We start from the raw sequence: 20030 nt of genomic DNA, 5'->3' as shown, positions 1-20030 counted from the left end.
ACAAATTTATATAGATATATATACATATTTAATAAAATTCCGGATGCATCCATCTTTCGGGAACGCTTTGATATTTCCTTGAGATGGGAAGTGGGGTGTGTCCGGTCCTTCAATGTTCAATGTACCTTGAGTACAGTGAAACTGGAAATAGTTAAATAGTTTTAATTTTACTGTATTGTAGCTGATGTTTTTGTATTGCAAGAAATTAGAAATACATTAATACAATGGAATGTTGTTTCAGCTCTTCGTCTGTGACCTTGTCAGAAATTTTACAAGTAGTCAGGTTTTGGTAACAAAATTATGCACTTGTTTTTGTAGTGTTTCTTCTCAATAATTAGTTTAGTGAACTATATTTAGTGATTATAATCTATGCAATCAAGTGATGAACCATACCAATTGCTCAGTCATACCAAGCTTTTTGAATAGAGTTATTCATTTTTTTCACAAATGGTGGAACATCGTATACCTTGAAACAGTATAAAACTTGGAATTTTCATAATTTTTTTCACTTTTACCTTGGAATACAGTAGTCAATAATCCAAAGTAGATGGGACTGAAGCAGGCCCGTAGCCAGAAATTTCATTCGGGGGGGGGGGGGGACAATAGTGATAGAACAATAAATTTGCCTATCTTTTTCCCTTTTCTTGGTCATTTTCTGAGATTTCGAGGGAGGTAGCCACACCCCAAGTCCCCCCCCCCCCTCATTACGGCCTTGGACTGAGGCCACCTCAGATTATTGAAAAACTTGAATTATCCAGAAAAAAATGCTTTAAATATTGGTTTTACTTAAAAGAAAGACAAGAAAAAGTAGTACTAGCATACTCTTACTACTAACCACGTCTTCCATGTTCCTCTGAGGAACCCGTAAGTGCAAAAAAAATATTCTGAATGCATGGGGATTCTGTATTAATATTCAGTCTGAAGTGCAATGAATCCATTCATATATGTAGTTTAATTGTACAAATGTGCTTAACATATATAATTTGATTTAAAAAATAATGATAATCTTAAATTTGCATGCCATGAGTAAATTTTACGTCATAGACAATGAGTAATGTCTCTGGGTGATCATTGAATTTAATTTAATACTTTCACATTAAAATAAAGCCTTACAAAATTGGATATAAATTTTAGTTGTAACAGTTTAGTTGTCACACTTTTCTTTAGAAAAAAATTTGTAGGTATTTGAAGTTACCTAGAGTTCTATCAGACGGTATCTTAAATTTTCGGCTAAGTTTCAGTCCCTAATTTTCAGCTATACGTGTGTGGAATGAAAACAAAATTTGCTGTGTAGCTTTGGTCTGTTAAGAATTGTTCTTGGTATGTCCAGGACCAGAATATGGTACAACAGAGGCAGCATGGAAAGGTGCCCTGGTGGAGGCCGAGAGGCGTTGTGAGATGCAACTTAGAGTGAAGGACAGACTTCTCAATGACATAACCACGCAGATCAAGCAATGGCAGAAAGACAACTTCCACAAGTCTATGATGCATATAAAAGAGAAAAAAGAAATGGATGATCAGTTCAAAAAAGTAAGAAACAAATTGTAAATTTTTGAATAATTTTATGTTCTCTTTAAATGTTTTTGAAAATGTAAGTATTGTGTAAATTTTTCTTCCCCACCCCCAATGTTTGCTTCATTGGTTATTAAATTATTTATACCTGTACTAGATAATGATAGGAGTAATATGTCACTAATATGTAACTTATAACTTGTTCGTGCTATAGGCACAGAAATGTTGGGCAAAGCTGTTAACTCGGGTAAACAAGTGTAAAAGTGATTATCATGCATCATGCAAAAATGAGCGATCTGCAGTCAATCAAGAAAGAAATGCATCCGGGGATACATCTTTATCACCAGATCAAGTAAGTACCTTTTCAAAAACGTCTCTAAAATGAAACTCATGCAAATTCCTACAATTCAGCCAGCATAAGCTGAATTATAATTGAAGTTTTGAGATTTCTATTTGAGAACATTTTGATTTAGTACTTCTCAAACTTTGATATCTCCCAGCTTCCTTTTCCCCTGTCATACTGCAGTAGAACCTTGATAATTTGACATGCGGATAACTCATCATTTATTATTCCCAGGGTTGGCATAATACTAAATTCAATAGGAAGAAACCTCTTTAGCTTTGACACAAGATAGCTGAATCCCACTTAACCCATTTTTGACAGCTCCTGAAATTCATGACCAAATGCCACAATTTCTTTTATATATGATAACTGGTTACTTAAATAACATTTTACAAGTTTCAAAAACAAGATATTATTAATTTAGCAATGTTTTTTCTTTGTAATTATAATGTAATTTTGCAATTAATAAACTTTTTAATTAATATAAGTTAACTCAATTCAATTAAAATAATTAGTGATTATGATATTGGGAAATCTCATGCATCATATGTGACAAAAAATTTAAGAAAAAAATATTTTTTTCCATTTTTAAAAACTTATTTCTGTTCATGGTCATTGAAAAAAAAATTCCAGTTCGAAAATCAAGATAAAATTTCCAAAATTTTCATTTTTGAAAAGCCATAAAAAAATTAAATTTCTTATTAAACAAATTAAAAAAAAAAACTAAATTACTGATTGAACCTGTTAATTTCCAAAAATGTTAAGTAATATCTGAAATTTTTGAGTGAGATGGAAAAAACGTTCATGTTTTTTAACTTATTAAACCAATTTTCGGAAATTGCTCTGCTCATTTGCAAATAACAGATGTTTTGATGCACCATTTTTCACAATAACTAATGATTGTTTGGAAACTTTTTGTAGAAAATTACAGATAATTTTTGAAAATTAATTTATAGATGATGGAAAGGACTTATTCAACTATTTATGAGTACATCAGGGCTCCTACTCATCCTACTTTTCCTACTTTTTGGTAAAATGTCCTACTTTCTCGGTTCTGTCCTACTTTTTCACCAAATCCTATCGACAAAATTTGTGTAATTGATTTTAATTGAGCAGGGAATCATTGATATATTGTCAAATATTACAAATGTTGGAGAATACAATTAATGATTCTGCCAAAGCAGAAATTGCATCGTTTTTAAGGTTATTTGGGGGGGGGGGGCTGTATGTGGACCATTTGGTTGATTAATTTTTCATTTGCTTAGTTTGAGGGTTCAACAAGTATAGTAGTCATTAAAAACTTCTGTCTGGATGGGAAAAATAATTTTGTATTTATTACTTCATTGTCTTGGACAGTAACTAACATTCATCATTCAAAATTATAGTCCACATTTTGTGTATAGGTTGAACAACAGTTTGCATTACAAAGCAGTTGGATACATAGGCCTATTCTAGGTTTGGTAATTCTGATGCTGCCCAATAGCAGGTCTTCTGTATTTTTAAGACATGAAGAGGCATAAACAACATTTACAATGCTCAGCAAAGAGCTAGAAACGGAAGTGCTTCATTTGTCAAAAAATGATTACTAGAGCCTGGATTATATGCAAGTGCATATGTGCATATTTCAGCTATTTTTTTTAGCATTAATGCATATAAATGCATAAAATCAAAGAATTTTTAGTATATAAGTGCATTTTTTTTTTTTTATCATTTTTCAAATAAATATTGTTCATAATATTTTCATAACATTGGTTCCCCCCCCCACAGGTGAAATGTAGTGAATTAATTCATATTTATAAAATAATTTTCGAATATTAACCATTTTATTGTAAGGCTATTTTTAGAGATATGTCAAAGTGTTAAATTTTTTTGAGAAATAGTGTCGAAATTCTTTTGTTAATGCTATTTTCGTTATTGAGCAGCTACAACAAACTGAAAATTAAAAAATGGCTGAATAAAAATATGTAGAAGATATTTGCATATGTGATATATGTATATGAGGGACTATTTTTTTGTAAATGAATACATATGCACTAAGAAATAGAAAACATGCATTTTACAAACAAATCTGGTTTTTTTTTTTGCATGATTTTTTTAATGCATATTTTCTTATTTTTTTTATGCATATTTTTGAATTTTTGACTACGTTTTCGTACTTTTTTTCATTTTTTGAGTGGGAGCCCTGGTAGATGTACATGGCATAAATGATTATTAAAAAATTGGGAAGAAAAGATGAAACGAGACCTCGCTAACTTGACATGCTCATCGACAGTTTTGGGGCTTTGAGTTATCAAGGTTCTACTGTACATCCATGTGTCTTTGTGATGATTACGATTCACAATATAACAATGGATAATATAGTCTGAGTACTAACCACAGTGAATGGAAACATTTTAACATCCTCTACTTGACGACCCAATAAAGTTTGGTTGGGTTGTTTGGTAGTGCTTTATAAAAAACTCATTCGCATGAATATTACTAAAATTCATAAATACTAGCATCTATCCTGAGCTCAAAGTTTGAAATTCTTAAGCAATAAAGTTAAATGCTGATTTATTACTTATAGTTAGTTACTTATTGTAATTTTAACCTGGATAATAATAACCTTGCCCTTATTAGGTCTAGTCTGGTTAATTGTGTCAGTTAATCGATCACTTGGTAATCACAGTTAAAAATTTTAGAAAAAGAGTTTATAAAAAGAGTTTATCGACTTGATATTTAACTCAATTTGTTTAACAACTTATTTATTTTTGATAAGTTACAATATTTAAAAGCATTTGAATCAATATAATTAATAACCTTGATAACAGCACTATTTGAACACCTAACAAACATTCCTAAGAAATAAACTTCATGTTAGGCTTGCAGTACGTACATGCACATTCCAACATGTACTCATTTGTTAGAAATTCCATAGAGGAATGTGAATGAGGTGCATGTGTGGGTTTAGCAGTAGTTGATCAAGTGAGCTTTTTTGATATATTTTTACCCATTTCCAGTAGTGTATGTAACCAGTTAATCATGATAGTAAAATGTTTTTTCTTTGTTGACCAAAATGTGTATTTTGCTTTGTAAGATCCATTGTCTATATTGATTTCAGGTAAAAAAACTTCAAGATCGTGTTTCCAAGTGTAAAGAGGATGTTCAACGAACTAAGGAGCGTTATGATCAGGCATTACAAGAAATAAATGACTATAATGCACAATATATGGAAGAAATGACTATGGTTTTTGACAGATGCCAAGAATTTGAAGAAAAAAGGCTAGATTTTTTTAAGGAAATACTTCTAGAAATTCATGGGTGCCTCAACATATCTACTGATGCAGAGTAAGTCATTTCTTGTCTTCTCACATGTTCCCATTTTCCTCCTTTATTTTTTCAAATCGTAATTGTTGGGACTGGCCTGAGATTAATTGGGCCAGTTAATAGATCAGTTGTTAATCAGTTAAAAATTTTGAGTTTATCAATGAAATCAATTTGATTAAAGTCTGCATAAAAAGTTTATCCCTTTAACTCCCTTGAGAGGCTTTTAAGGAGGTGAGATGTCTCATCAATGCATCTTAAAGGGATAACTCGATTTGTTCAACAATGTCTTTTAGAAAAATTACAATATTTAAAAATATTTTAATCAATATTTTGATCAAAATTTTTTGCATAGGGAAATATATACAATTTGATTCAATGAGAACTGATGCTTTTGGTTTTAAATTGAATTTGATGAGAGTTTTAGAAGACCAAAATTTGTGTTGTCTACGCTATGAACAGTGGTATTCGTATTCTTGGAAGCACCAGCTCCTCTCCTCACAAGTACCATTTGAGTGGACTTTCTAGGAAAGCAAGCTACAGCATGTACAAAAGTAGTTTTGAAATCAGTGATTTATTTAAAGTAACCGGTTTAAAAAAAAAAAAACACAATATCCTATTGAAGAAATTACTGGTTTTGACAAAATGTGTTCAACATATTAAATTGCTATAAATAGGCAGCCTTAATTTCTTGATCTACTTCTATATTTTTTCACATCTGGCAAATATTTGCCTTAAATGAATAAAAAATATTTTTAAGCTGCAATAAATATTATATGTGGTTATGAAAAATGTTGATTAAAATTTCATTAATCAGCCAATTGATTGATTACAAATTTTTGATTAGCCAGTTTAAAATTTTAATCTATTTCCAGCCCTACTAATTATATGTAAACATGGATAAAAATTTTTGAACTTTTTCCAATGAGAGAGAGAGAGAGAGAAAAAAAAAAGAAAACATGAATTTTCTTTTTGTAAAATTTGGGAAAGATGATTTTCGTGTTAATAAATATACACTGTTTTAGGCTTCCACAAATATATGAGGAATATAGGCATACGATACAGAATGCAGATTCCAAGAAAGATCTGAAATGGTGGTCTACTAATCACGGTGTCGGAATGGCCATGAATTGGCCTCAATTCGAAGTGAGCATATAATATTTGATTTTAATTACTATTAGTAAAACTGATTTTTATATGTTGATATTAGAAGAAGTTTTGCCAAAAAAGAAAGCAATAATTTTGGTGTTTTATCACTTACATTCAAGTTATTATTGTTTTTATCTTTTCCTCTTAAAAAATGGAATCTGAGCACATTTGTGAATGATAGTGCAATCTCTAACTCATAAGTGATTACTGGAGCATTCTATAAACATGATTCCAAAATTTTCTGAAGCACTTTTCCATAATGTCAAAAAACTAAGATTAACCTTACATGAAATAATTTTCTTTAATTTGCTTGAAGCTTAGCTCACCTGCTTTTGTTAATGCTTTTGGTACGCAGAATTTCTATGATTACGATGATTGTTTTACCATCCATTGTCTGAAAATAACATGCTATGTCAATATTTTGTTTTGCTGCTTTTGCCGCATTCTTTTGTGTTATGCTGATGCTGCTTTTATTTAGCTCATATCCTCCTTTGCTACTCCAGGAGTACAGTGAAGAGCTTCGAGACATATCCAAAATTAAAAAAGGAGCCGTTCCTGAGAGTGGCATCTTATTGATAAATCAGCACAAGATTGGTGAAGACTTGCCTGTAATGATGTTTTTCTCTTTTGTTTTGTGCATTTGTAAGACTTACAGCTGCTGTTTAGTTTCTCTTCTTAGCAGTTCTGTCATTTCTGCTTTTTTTTACTATTCCCTTCTGTGTGTTTCCGTTCATGTGGTATGCTCCTGTTTTTCAAGGTTCTTTTAGTCATTTGAGCAATCCGCTTGTGCTGCTGTCAATCATTTTGTGCATTTTTTATGATACAGCATCCATTATAGTCACTCCTGATCAGTTAAACTGCTGTGTCTGCGTAACTTGTTCTTCCGCTTTACTTTTCTTTTTACTCTAACTCTTTTATCTAATTTCTTCCTATTTTGTAAGGTGCGTGTTGTTAAGCATATCTTTGTTTTCAAATAGTCAACCAGTACTACTCGTTGCAGTTTCAGTATTTCAGCTTATACAATGAGCAATCGTTTTAGAATAGATTGTCTATGATATGCTTTCTATGATAACTGCGCTTTCTTTGCTGTTGATGTACTGAAACACAATGTTATGAATAGTATTTTGTCACATTCATCATAGGCTTAATCAAGTAAGTCAGTCAATGATCATGGCGTGTCTTAGCTCTATATGTTAATTTATATTTTTTTAAATACAAATTCTCATTTTTGTAATAATTACATGTAAAGTAGTTGAAATGTATTATCAAAATAAATTTCCAATCTTTTATAAAAATACATAAAGAAAGATAATCTGTGAAACTGTTGAGTTGATATTGTCTTTTGCAATAAAGATAAAATAAGTACAGTCGTCGCTCGTTATACCGACCCCCTTCGTTCCATGGAAAACGAACGCTATATTGGGAGGTTGTTATATCGAGCGTTTTAAAAAAATCATAAAGTTAACTTCTCCAGTCAATATTATGTATATTAAATTGATAGAATTAAAAAAATCTTTTATTTCGTTACAATATTGCAATGAAAATGTATCTGGCTGGGAGAAAAAAACATTATACAGTATATACATTGTACTTGAAACATACTTGTACATACATTGTACATGAAAATGCTGTGTATGGTTCAAACCTACATTTATTTTTTACTGTATGCAGAAAAATAATAAGTTCACTTACCTATTTATTCTCCCACTGAGAAATTAAGTAAAATTTTACAATAAAATTTAGAAAAATTTTTTAAAAATTTTTAAAAATGAACCATGTGGGAATGAGCCACCACGTGAAAAAATTTAACGGGATGGTAAGCATAGTTTCCAGTGATGGCGCTGACTTCTATGGAAGTAGAAGGGCCACAGAAGTACTTATGTTTTATCTTTAAACCATCCATGCTTCATACCCTTTCTTGTCTCAACATCAAAGGTCAAGGTCTGACACACTCAATAACAAATTTTGTCTATTTCTTTGGGAAAAAAAAAAGAAAAAAACAGGAGGCTGAGCTGAGTTTGATCATTGTAATGGAATGAATGACATTTAGTGGTTGTTATATTTTAGATAAAAAATAACATGGTGTGCCGACATAACAAGCACAGACTGAATTCTCTATATTTATTTTTAAACTCAAATACAGTGGAACCTGTATGAGACACAAACCTGTCTTGAACAGAATCAAAAGATAGTCCCATCCTGATTAGCGTTTTCATCTGCCTCTATAAAATGTAAATCTGTCAAGAAAATATTATTTCAGTCTCTTGGCATTCTGTTTCGTACAGTTTCCACTGTATTAATATTTATTAGTGTCTATGTGCTCTCAGTATGTATCACTTTCATTAATTCGTGAATTTTTTTAGGAGCTACCATCAGAATCACAAGAGATATCTAAAAGAGATAAAAGGAATACCATTACTGATGGTAGCAGAAAAAACAGTGAAAAACACAAGTCATCTTCAAATAGAAATTCCAATGTTAGTGTGTAAGTATCATTGTATAGTTATCATTTTGTGAAATTTTTCGTATTTAATAATGTAGCGTATTGGTCAGCTACTTAACATGATTCTTACGTCCATTAAATAAGTCTTAGGGTTTAATATATAGACAAATTTCAGATTAAGTCATTCATTTACACATATTTTATAATAATAAATTACATTAGTTTCATATTAATTCCATATTATCATTAAATCATATTAGCCATGATCTCGACATGCAATATAAAAACAATCTCACCAGTTTACGTCGATGACATCCACTCAACCTGAGAAATCACCACAATTTCTGTGTAGGACCAGACCATGATCGGAAAAGAAATCCACTTTGAACGGCGAGAGTTCACAATCTAGAGATTAGTGCATCGAGGATGTGGCATACAATAACATTGTGATGTTAGTAGATGGAAGCACAACAGATCATGTTAATAATATCACCAAATGATGACAGCCATCACTATTTGCTACAAGTTCCAAGAGAACTGTGGAAGACAGACTCATTGACAGTTAGATGTATATCATATCACAGGAAGACATTTGAGCATTCGATGCTCAAGTCGAACCACTTCATCGCAATTGAAACTTCACGAAATCATTGATGAATTAATGAGAGAAAAAACATGATTACTAAGGACTGACTACCCGGACCAGCCGGAGTAGTATGTTGCGCTTAACTTCGAAGATATAAATTAAACATTGTTAGTAGACTGCAACATCATCACAAGATGTTAGTAGGTTAATGTGAAGAGTATTACTGTTCAATGTACGAAGCTGCATACAAACAAAAACGAGTCATTCAAAGAATATGACAATGTTGTGTCTTCCCAAACTATTTATAGCAGAGTAGAACTGGTTTGTTTTCGGAGCAATCGGAGTACGGCGGGCTTTCGGCGCATGAAGAAATAGATGACATACAATTGATTTGCATATGGACATGTTGCGTGGATTATTTTTTGAACACTATTACTTTTCGTTAGCATGTCTCAACAAGATGGAGGAAGTTGATCAGGCTTCTCCACGATGTTTACATGGCTATTTTAGTTTGAGATCATGGAACTATTATTACGGAACGGAAGTCTGTGGGTGCTTCCGTCCATGAGACAGGATATTTAATAACAATATAATTCTTTTCATTGCATATATTTCAACACGAAATAACATAATATTATACGTAAATAAAAAAAAAAATATGGTCATAAATCCCATGACTCGACTCGACCGGGTCTTCTCCCAGGAGATCAATTACTGTTAGTTGCTAGAGGTTAAGTGGCGACATGACATTGGTGATTAATGGAACATACCCTATTAGGGCGATATGTTACAATAATTACATAGATAGAAATGGTCATGTCTGTTTGCATTAATTAAAAAAAACATAATAAAACTAAGTTTAATTTTTTTATGTTACCTCTTGTGTTTATTCCAAATAATTTATCAAATAGCACTCCTGACAGAATTTCTAAAAGTTTTCTCTGTAGATTAAAATCAAATTCACTGCTGTTGTTTGGTTGAAAATATATATACAATGCATATTGTTGATCCAGTAAATAATTGGATAATTCATAGAAAGAATGCTGATCGTATTCGAAAAATTTGATTTTTGTCAACCAAAATCATTATTTTAAAAGATATATTTTTCCCTTTGATGCATAATGTTAGAATAGTTGAAAGTTAACAAAACATATTACTTTATTTGTGTATGAGTAAATAATATTTGTCTTGCAAATAAAAATAATAACAGAAATATATATAAAACCGTTGAGTGTATATTTATTTTGAAAACAGCAAGAGGATGCCCACCAACCCATTTGAAGACGTGGAACATGATATTGGCAATGAAAAAAACTTGTAATTCTTCATTCTTTTTTTTAACATTGTCATGTCTTGCATGCATGAGCTTGCACTTGCTGTGCATGTACAGTGGAACTTTGATTAACCAGCTTAATTTCTTCTGTGAACATGCTCGTAATCCAAATCACTGGTATATCGAATCAAACTTCACCATAGGAAATAATGGAAACTTGGATAATTCATTCCCACAATTATTGATTTACAAAAAAAAACTAATAAAAATGACATTCAATCAATAATATAATAAATAGTACATTACCATAATCATATAAAGTAACGCCATAAAATAATCATACAATACAATGATGTTTAGTAGTTTTGTGCATTAACTTACCCTAAATGATGAGAGAGAGGATGACTATCATTTAGGAGGATTTACGGACTCACTGCTGTCTACAAACTCATTCTTTTTGTGTGACCTTTAAAAAGAACCTTCCCAATGACACTTGCTTTTGCCTCTTTTTTTAGGATTTCTCAGAAATGAAGAATATTGTATTGTGTCGCTGGACAGATTTAATGCTTATTGCAATGCGACAGCTTTACTTGGTAGTTCTTTTCTACAAAACTTTGCATGGATTCCCAAATTCTACACATATCTCTATTCTCATTTGAAGTGAGGTACTCTTCCCTCGTTCCTGTCTTTGTCTTCCACAGATGAGATTCCGTCCATAAGCTATCAAGGTTTCACGCAATAGAGATCCATCAGTTTGTCTGTGGTTAACTCCTATCCATGTTCTTCTACTAGTTCTTCAAAGTCGTCATTATTCACCTGTCTTTCTCAAGGACAAACAATCTCTTCGACAAGTGGTGGCTCCTCTTCATCAAATAACCGCTCAAAGTTACATTCAATAATACGATGAGGCCACAATTTTCTCCAAGCAGAATTGAAAAAAAACATTAAGCACACGTATACCAAATGGCTGCAATACTACATCTAGTTTTCCGAGTACTGTTGTGCATGTGTGTTCATTTTCCAAGTAGTGTACTGCATATGTGTTCATTTTCCATATCCCAGTGCTGACTGAAAACTGTGGGAGAGAATAGTACCCACAATTCCACAGTACATAAGTGTGGGGGAAAAGTAAATACATAGGCTTAGTTGTGATAACATGAAACTAAATAAACAAAGCTCAAAATTTGCTTATTAATCAAAGTTCTACTGTATCTATGTTGACATATTTTTGCACGGTCTTACTTGAATTAACATGTTTTATTATTTTACTGGTTGAAATAACACTGCTGAAATAAATCGTGAAATCTATGATTCTTTCTTATAATAATTAAATGCAAAGTTGAAAGAAATATGTTTTCATAATTAACAACTTTTGTAATTAACACAATACACACTAGTCAGTAATTTGCCTTTTCTATGATAAGTTTTGTATCACTAATTATTTTAACCGTCTGGAACTGTTGAATTCATATTTTTTATGAAAATCTTTATATTAACCTATTATCTATCTGAATAATATCTTGCATGATTGTTATCTAAAATATCTGTAACAAATTAAGAATATAGAAAGTAAAAACATTCATAAAAATTGTTGCACAGGTAGTAAAGATCCCATGATGTTTAAAAAAACAAAATATCAAAATAACCTTCATAAATTCAATTCACGTTTGAAGAGAGTGGACAAAGTATTAAGCCACTGAAATCGATTAAGTGGAAAAAGAACAACATTTAAATGATAAACCAAAAACAAGAAAATGAGTTTCAAATTTTACAATGCATTACTTGTTAAAGGTTAAATGTGCACTTGAAAAAATATGTAGATTTCAGAGATTGTATGTGTTGCATGGGTTTTGAAAAATGTTTAATTGGCATGCTTTCTAAAAAATTTTCATGAACATTAAATTCAACTAACTTTTTTTTTTCCCTAGTTCTGCATGCATGCATATTTTATCCAACTCAGTTTTAGGATTCATTGGAGTTTCATTTTTCCTTTACCTTGTTATCTATTCTGGAAAAATATATATATATATATATTTGGACAAATATTTCAAATCAGATTAAAGAACTTTTTTAGAACCAAAAACATACAAAAATACGTAATAACAAACCGATATTATCATCTAAGGCAGCTAGAATATATAGTGTGCTGCATGAAAGCAACGAAGATGAATATTGAAAGCAAATAGCTTAGTGCGAAAACGAAATCAGAAAGTAATTTAAAATATTCATTCGAAACAAAGAAAAATAATTTGAAGAAACAAATGCATATATATATTTGTATATATATAACCCAATTGGCAAATCAGCACAACAGATTGAATGTTCAAAATTAAATTGTACTGTTTCTTAGATTTATTTCAATTTCTAGCCACATCGATTTGCAAATTAGGGACTTGAACCTATTTGGAATCCTAATTAAAGCTCAAGTATTTCTTTGTTGAAGTTCTAAAATTTTTCAAACACATCAATTGCTTGGGTTCAGTTTTTGTTAACTGACTTGTGTGTTGATTTTTCTTAAACATAATAAATTTTAACGTTTTCATTTCTTCAGGTTACACTGGAAATTTTATTAGTATAATAGTGTAGGGAAAATGTGGTGTTTTAAAAAAATTAGATGCTTAGAAATTTTAATTAATTCACGAATCTTTTCTGTCGTGTAAAAATAATTTGTAAATAAATATACAAACAAACTTTTTAATTATTTGTTGTTCGCATAATTTTTGTTTCAAAGTAAGAAGTAAGTAATTAATTTTTAATATATTTAGTTTATAGGCAATAAAAATGAAAAACTTTGTACCATTTTGTATCAACCCTTTTTAAAACACAAATTATAAACCGCCTAAAAAGTGATTTTAATTAATATTTCATGTTCACCTTCAGGAATCTGATATCTGCTATCGAAGTAGGCAAAATATCTAGTAGCGTTTTAACTGATGATGACCACTTAAAAATCTAAGAAGGATATTGTATAATCCATAGAAGCTTGTGTTCATCATTGATTTTTCTGGCATTTTGTTTTGTAACATAATTTTCTTTTTATAGTCTGAGATGGCATATAATTTGCAGGTGCAGATTTCACTATACTTTGAGGAAATAAATATTGTATCCCTCGCTGTGGCACATCATATGCATGTGAAAATTTCATTCATCGATAATGAAATCTTATTGAAGGGGTTATTTGTCATGTTTTGCAAGTAGAAAATATCAATTTTTCTACTTGCGTGCTTATGCCAACTATAAATATTTAAAAAAATTATTTATATGTTTTACAAATTTGTGTTGAAAATATTTATTTATCAACTTATGTGAGTACTCTAAAAATAAAAAAATCAGGAGATAAGATGAAGCAGAGTATATTATTTGCACCAAGAAATTCTAATGTTTGTTAATGTGTGTTAATATGTGAATTATATGCTGGCAATTACTGTATTTGCATTCATATTTTTATCTTGCACATGCATGTGCATGTTTAGATAGATTTTGCTTTGTTGAACACAATTTTTTTTTTTGTGCAATATTTATAAATTGACTTGTTATTGGTCATCAATAAAAAATATCCATTTGTTTAAATTTTGTATATTATACAAGGCTTGTTTGGAAAGTAACAGTACTTATATATAACATATGGGCAGAAGATTAATGTTTTAATCCATACATTGGCAATGGTTACATTGATTGTGATCCTTCAGTTTTCAATTTGTGGTCTCCCCCGCTACATTTAGTCAGGCTCGAGTAACAAGAGTTTACAATGTCAGCAGTGACTCAGAATGTGTCTAATTGTGAAGTGTTTGTATGCTTCCTGAAATATGGGCTCCCAGCAGATACCCAAAAAGAAAATCTCCATATTTATCGGAACCAAATCAACAGAATGTAACAATGTGATGCTGTGAATGCTCACAGGGTAGGATTGATGTTAATGAACCCAAGCAATAATCATCTGCATGCCGCACACATTTATCAAAAACTAAGAAATTCAAAACTCTAATTTCAATTTAAAAAATGCTTTTTGAGAGTGGTTTCTATTTTTTGGGACGGGAGACATTTTTCCGATTAGATTCATACCTCTCAGCATCATAATTAATGCTGCTGCATATTGCCAAACCTTGCAACAACTTCGATGGGCTATTCGAAATAAATGGAGGGTAATGCTAAGTAATGTTCTCCTGCTGGGACTCGTATGGTGATTGTCACCTATGCATTTCTCAAAAAGATTCAAGTGTTTAAGTTATGACCAGCATGAAGCTTGTGCCCATTGACTTTTATTCATTTCTTTAACGGAAAAAACATTTTGGGAATAACACATCCATTGCGAAGACACCCAAAAATGTACTTGGAATGTGGAGCCGGCAGCAGATGTCTGATACAGTAGTACAGAAACTAGCGCCTGGACCAAGAAATGTGTTGGAAAAATTGTGACTATTATGTAAAAAAATGCATGAATTTTTGTTTCTTTTCCTCCTTTCAAACCAAGCACTACTCTGGTCTATCACCATGGGAAATTTACTACCAAATGAGTTGTGCTGAAGGATGCACATGTACATATGTTAAGGCTGAGTGCATATCTAGTGTAGAGTTATCAGACATCTATCTTTCTTTTGATGTCATTTCAAGCGTCCTCTCCTTCATTTCAAAAAATTCTCCTTTTTTTTGCGGGTTTCATTTTTTTGGAATTACTTTTTTTTCTTAGGAAGTTTTTTTTCCTTTTTGAAACATCTCTTCATTGACGTGTTTTTGTGGTTTTTCTCCTTGACCTATAGCCATCAAAATTCCCAGAATTTTTTCAGTTTTTGTCGTTTTTAGTGGTTCTGTTTTAGTTGGGAAAAATCATTGTTTTGGCTGGGTTTTATTGGTTAGAATAATGGCACCGTCTGCTACTATTACTTAACCATACATGCATCTCGTACATTCCTCTATGGAATTTCTAACGAATCGGCACATGCCGCAATGTGTGTTCTGAGTGTATGTGTTGCCTTAATGTATTTTATGTTTTCGAGTTGGGCTTGTTTTGTGTTCATGCTGCCATCTGTCTCCCATTTTCTGATGGAAATGCTTAAATTTTCATGTTATGTCAGTATTGTGTTGTAGGTCTGCCTGCTCTCTGTGAAGAGACTTTTTTCAAATGGGAGACCAGCTTGCATTTGGTTCGAGGTGGTCTCCATTCTCGGCACCATCTGCTGTAAAAATTTGAAAAGTGACGTTACTAAGAGTGCACTCAGGCCTCCTCTTTTCTCAGCTTTTGAATCTGATAACCCTGATCTAGTGTTATGTGTGAATTTTAGTGCTGCCACGTATTTTTCAAACTATGACTGATGAAGTATTATAATTGAATATTTGTACTGTTGTAGGCCTATTTGCTCTCTATGGTGAGAGTTTTTAACTGGGAGTTTGGCTCACATTCACACCTCAAAGCTGAGAACCACTGTGCTGCCAGTGGGGTTTGAGTTCTTGTCCTCTTGATACGTGTCTGTCAATATATAACACATGAACTATTGAGTAGTTTGTAGTAGAAATTTTGCCAAACAAAATTTTTTGAATAAATAAATAGTAACTGTTGTATCTTTCTCAACAAACCTCGTACAATATTTGAAAGAATATATCCAATCTAATTTAAAAAGAGCAAAACAGACAAAAACATTATTTTTTATTAAAACTATGTCAGTTTTCGTAAGAATAAAAAAATTTATGTTTAACAAGTTCATTATATTCTCAACTTTTTTTGGTCTCTGTCAAGTGTGTGTACAGAAGCTGCTGTATAAAGTTCTGAAAGAAAAATAGTTGTGTATACTCTATTAAATGTATAATCTGCATCTGGTTTTTTTTTTCCCCTTCAGAAATGGCAAACAAGATACGAATCCTTTTGAAGATGAGCAGGAAGATTGGGAAGAAGATGGTGTAAACGAGGCCTTAGTTGATACTGGAGAACCTGGTGTGCCAGTTCGTGCTTTATATGATTATGATGGAGCAGAAGCAGATGAACTCTCTTTCAAAACTGGTATGAAAATAGAGATATTTTAAACATTTACTGTTGGTTTCACTTATAGTTTTTTTTTTCACATTCAATTTTAATATGTTAGTATCCCTGGTGATTGTTGAAGTTTATATTTGAAGCAAATCATCACGTTTGTGTTTGTTGTGCTAACATTTCATGACAGTTTTAGTAGTGTGGAACATGTTTCGGTTTTCATGTTTTCCCTGAAAGTCGTTAAGTTTTTTTAATGAACTACTAAGGTTTGCACCATAGTTACATTTAGACATGGGGGAGTTTCATGATTTAGGGCAATGTCTAGTAAGTAAGTAATTAGCAATGTTAGGTAATGTCTTCTCTATAAAATGCTGGTTCAATCTTTTTTTTTAATCGCCATTATTGTTAGTTACAACCCGGTTTGAGTAGGAAAGAATCAACTTTGTCTAAACTTGGGACACTGTCCATGTTAGGCACATTAACATGGAATTATAAATTACATAGTAATGGTCATAGATGCTTGATTACATTGAAGTTTCAATAAATAAGATAAAAAGAATTCTGAAACCTCTTGGTGTCTGCCAAGAGGCTAATATAGAGTATCACTACACTTATTAACGTTTTTCAAGTTCTCTACTTTTTTTTTCTACATCCAAAGTTCATTTGTTCCTTTTTTGAATGTGTGCTGTGATGTGTGATATTTTCTTACCTCTGTGATTTTGTCATAAATGTTGCAACATTTTTTTGATGAATAACATGGTTTCTGAATTGTTTTTGGCCTGGTATTGTCTTAGGACTTCTTTCTGAAAAGATTTAACTGGTCCCAAATTAAAATTAAGGCACTTAAACATAAGACAACACACAAAAACTATATTATCCCAAGTTAGGGTACTACTTGCTTAGTAGGGTACCCCCTTAGGGTACCCATGCTTAACTTGAGACAAACACCGTTTTATTATTTTTAGGTACTACATATACACCTAAAATTTTCAAATTATCAGTACAAGGGGCCTAGACACCCTTCAGAATGTGGGAATTTTTTTTTATATAATTTTAACGTTTCATTGACAGGTTGATTTTTCATTGCAAAGTTCAAAATTACATCAAGTATGTGCATTTGACTGTCCTCAAAGTCTCATATAGACTAGTGCTCATCTGGGAGTCTTTGGTATATGTCCTACAAAATAGACTCTCGATAATTTGACCTTGCGCTAATCCGGCTGTCCAGTAATTCAGCGTTTTTTTAGCAGGTATTTTTAGAGTATAGAAATGAAAAAATGTCACAATGTCTTTGCGCAGAAGTTAATTGAAAAAAAGCTCATTGAAAAAATATTGACTTCCAGTAATCCGGCACTCCTTGGTCTGACGTGTGCTGGATTAGCGAGAGTCTACTGTAATCTTATTACAAGAAATCTCATTTATCAAGTCAGAATCTGATTTTTACAAAAATTTAAATTTTTGCTCGCCTTACGAGACATTGTTCATTAATTGAGTTGGAAATCTGTTGGCTGCAAAACACTTGTAAATAGAGTTACTCGCAATCTGAAGTTTTATTGTATTTGGTTTCCACGTTCTTTTTCTTTTTTAAAGTGTTTTAATTTTCATCAGTGACAAATGCCTTTACTTTTAACAGGAGAAGTTTTTGATAAGCTAGAAGATGAAGACGAGCAAGGTTGGTGCAAAGGTAGGAAGGATGGACGAGTTGGTTTATATCCTGCCAGTTACGTCGAAGTGGTCCAAAACTGATACAAATGTTCTTAGTCATCAATTCGCCCTTCTTCCTCCCTGCATTAATCCCTATGGGATATTTATGCTCAGGTGTTGTACTTAAATTTGGCAGATGCACAAAAAAATGAATTTTTTCTAAATCAAATTTAAGTGCACAACATTAATGTGAGCATTTGCAATAGTGGTGCAATCTGCATAGAATGAATAGAAACAAAAACAAACAAAAAAACAATTCACTGTACATTATTTGTTGCACAAATTATGATTTTAAAAATTATAAATCAACATATATATATATATATATATATACCATATGTATGAAAGTGTTTTAGTTACTGTTACGTTATGACGAAGCACTATGTTTCTCAGACATTAATGTTGATGCTTGCATGTTGTTGTTTGCACACATTTTAGCACACTATACATATTATGAAAATTATCATTAGAAGGGGAAAGTTTATCACACAAGTATGTATATATATATACAGTATTTACTTGACTATAAGACAAGGTTTTCATTCTAAATTTTTGACTACAAAATATGCCAGAATATAATTTTTTTTCCTTTTATTGACAATTATTATTGATTGATGATAATTAATCCACATATTTTTACTGATTTATTTTAATTTATTGTCAGTTCTTGACAATTTATCATGATTTATATATAGACAATTTTTAATAATTTTTCATATTTCATTTATGTAAACATGGTTTTGAATGATTTTTTATGTTTCATAGGTAAACATAATTTCGAATGATTTATCATGTAGTATACAGTTGATTTCCGTCTTAATGAATGCCATTATAATGGAAAAAATATTGTTTTAACAAAAACTTTTCTTATCCCTCAAATAAGTTTACATAGGAACAATGTAAAATTCCTTTATAACAAAATTACATTATTACGAAGTGAATTTCTCTGGTCTCTTGGAGTTTGTTGTAACAGAATTCCACTGTATATATATACAACTCTTAATGATTTATATATTGATGATTTAAAATGATTTATACACAGGATTTTTATTTAATTTTTTTTTTAATTTTTATGTTAATGTGAGCAAATTTCTGGGCTCACTCTTTTTTTTTTCTTGTACCTCTTCAGAATTTAATAACGGTTTGTTAGACTTCCGAATGCACCCATCCCCTGGTAAATGCTTCAAAACTCCTCTTGGAGATGTGAAACTGGATGTTACCAATCCACGAATGTGTCAATGCCTCCAAAATCAGGGGAGCAAATTTATACGAGAGTGAAACAATGCTTATATTGAATTGTCTACTGTCTATCGTGCACCCAGGCTATGGGGGCCTTGTGGCTTCATTTGGGAGGGGGGAAATACAATGGGAGGAAAAATAATTGGTAGAATAAATGTTTTCAAATGGAAAAATGTAAAATTCAAACAATGAATATATTGGATAGAATAATTTCAAACATAACAATCAAATATTGTACAAAGCGATGTTTATGTGATAGGCCCATTCAATAACTTTAAATTCAATAACTCAAAAAATTCCTTCAGCTTCCGAATTTTGACTGCAATTGTGAAAAAAATCCCTACTTTTGGGGGGGGGGGGAATAATTATTCCCAAAGACTGAAAAAAGACAGTTGTTTAAATATTTATCCCCAAAATGACATCACAACCGTAATTTAAATTGTAAGTCCAATGGTGATTTTTTTTTTTTTTTATCCGGGAGATTTAATTTTTTAGAGAATGGTAGTGAGAGGTAAT

At 31.4% G+C, this 20030-nt stretch overlaps 1 protein-coding gene across 5 annotated transcripts in view; it reads left to right on the top strand.

Annotated features, from left to right (window-relative positions):
* The window catches only part of LOC149083159 (protein kinase C and casein kinase substrate in neurons protein 2-like), a 52813-nt gene extending 33890 nt beyond the window's left edge, over positions 1-18923 (top strand). Inside the window, exons 4-12 of one of the 5 annotated variants that reach the window (XM_089236314.1) lie at positions 1331-1530; positions 1727-1864; positions 4956-5182; positions 6184-6304; positions 6811-6915; positions 8671-8792; positions 10591-10653; positions 16441-16601; positions 18205-18923. In XM_089236314.1, the coding sequence (XP_089092440.1) occupies positions 1331-1530; positions 1727-1864; positions 4956-5182; positions 6184-6304; positions 6811-6915; positions 8671-8792; positions 10591-10653; positions 16441-16601; positions 18205-18317 (1250 nt within the window). In that variant the 3' untranslated portion in view covers positions 18318-18923. The remainder of the gene's footprint in view (positions 1-1330; positions 1531-1726; positions 1865-4955; positions 5183-6183; positions 6305-6810; positions 6916-8670; positions 8793-10590; positions 10654-16440; positions 16602-18204) is intronic. The other 4 variants (XM_089236313.1, XM_089236315.1, XM_089236316.1 and 1 more) reach the window with 4 other exon arrangements.
* Positions 18924-20030: the final 1107 nt, after the last annotated feature.

This window comes from Pholcus phalangioides, unplaced genomic scaffold (assembly GCF_987345545.1).
Source record: "Pholcus phalangioides strain wild (caught in Gottingen) unplaced genomic scaffold, Ppha-v1.0 ptg000009l_1, whole genome shotgun sequence".
Taxonomy (NCBI): domain Eukaryota; kingdom Metazoa; phylum Arthropoda; class Arachnida; order Araneae; family Pholcidae; genus Pholcus; species Pholcus phalangioides.
Note: the sequence above shows the minus strand (reverse complement) of the source record. Positions and strands in the feature narration are given on the sequence as shown.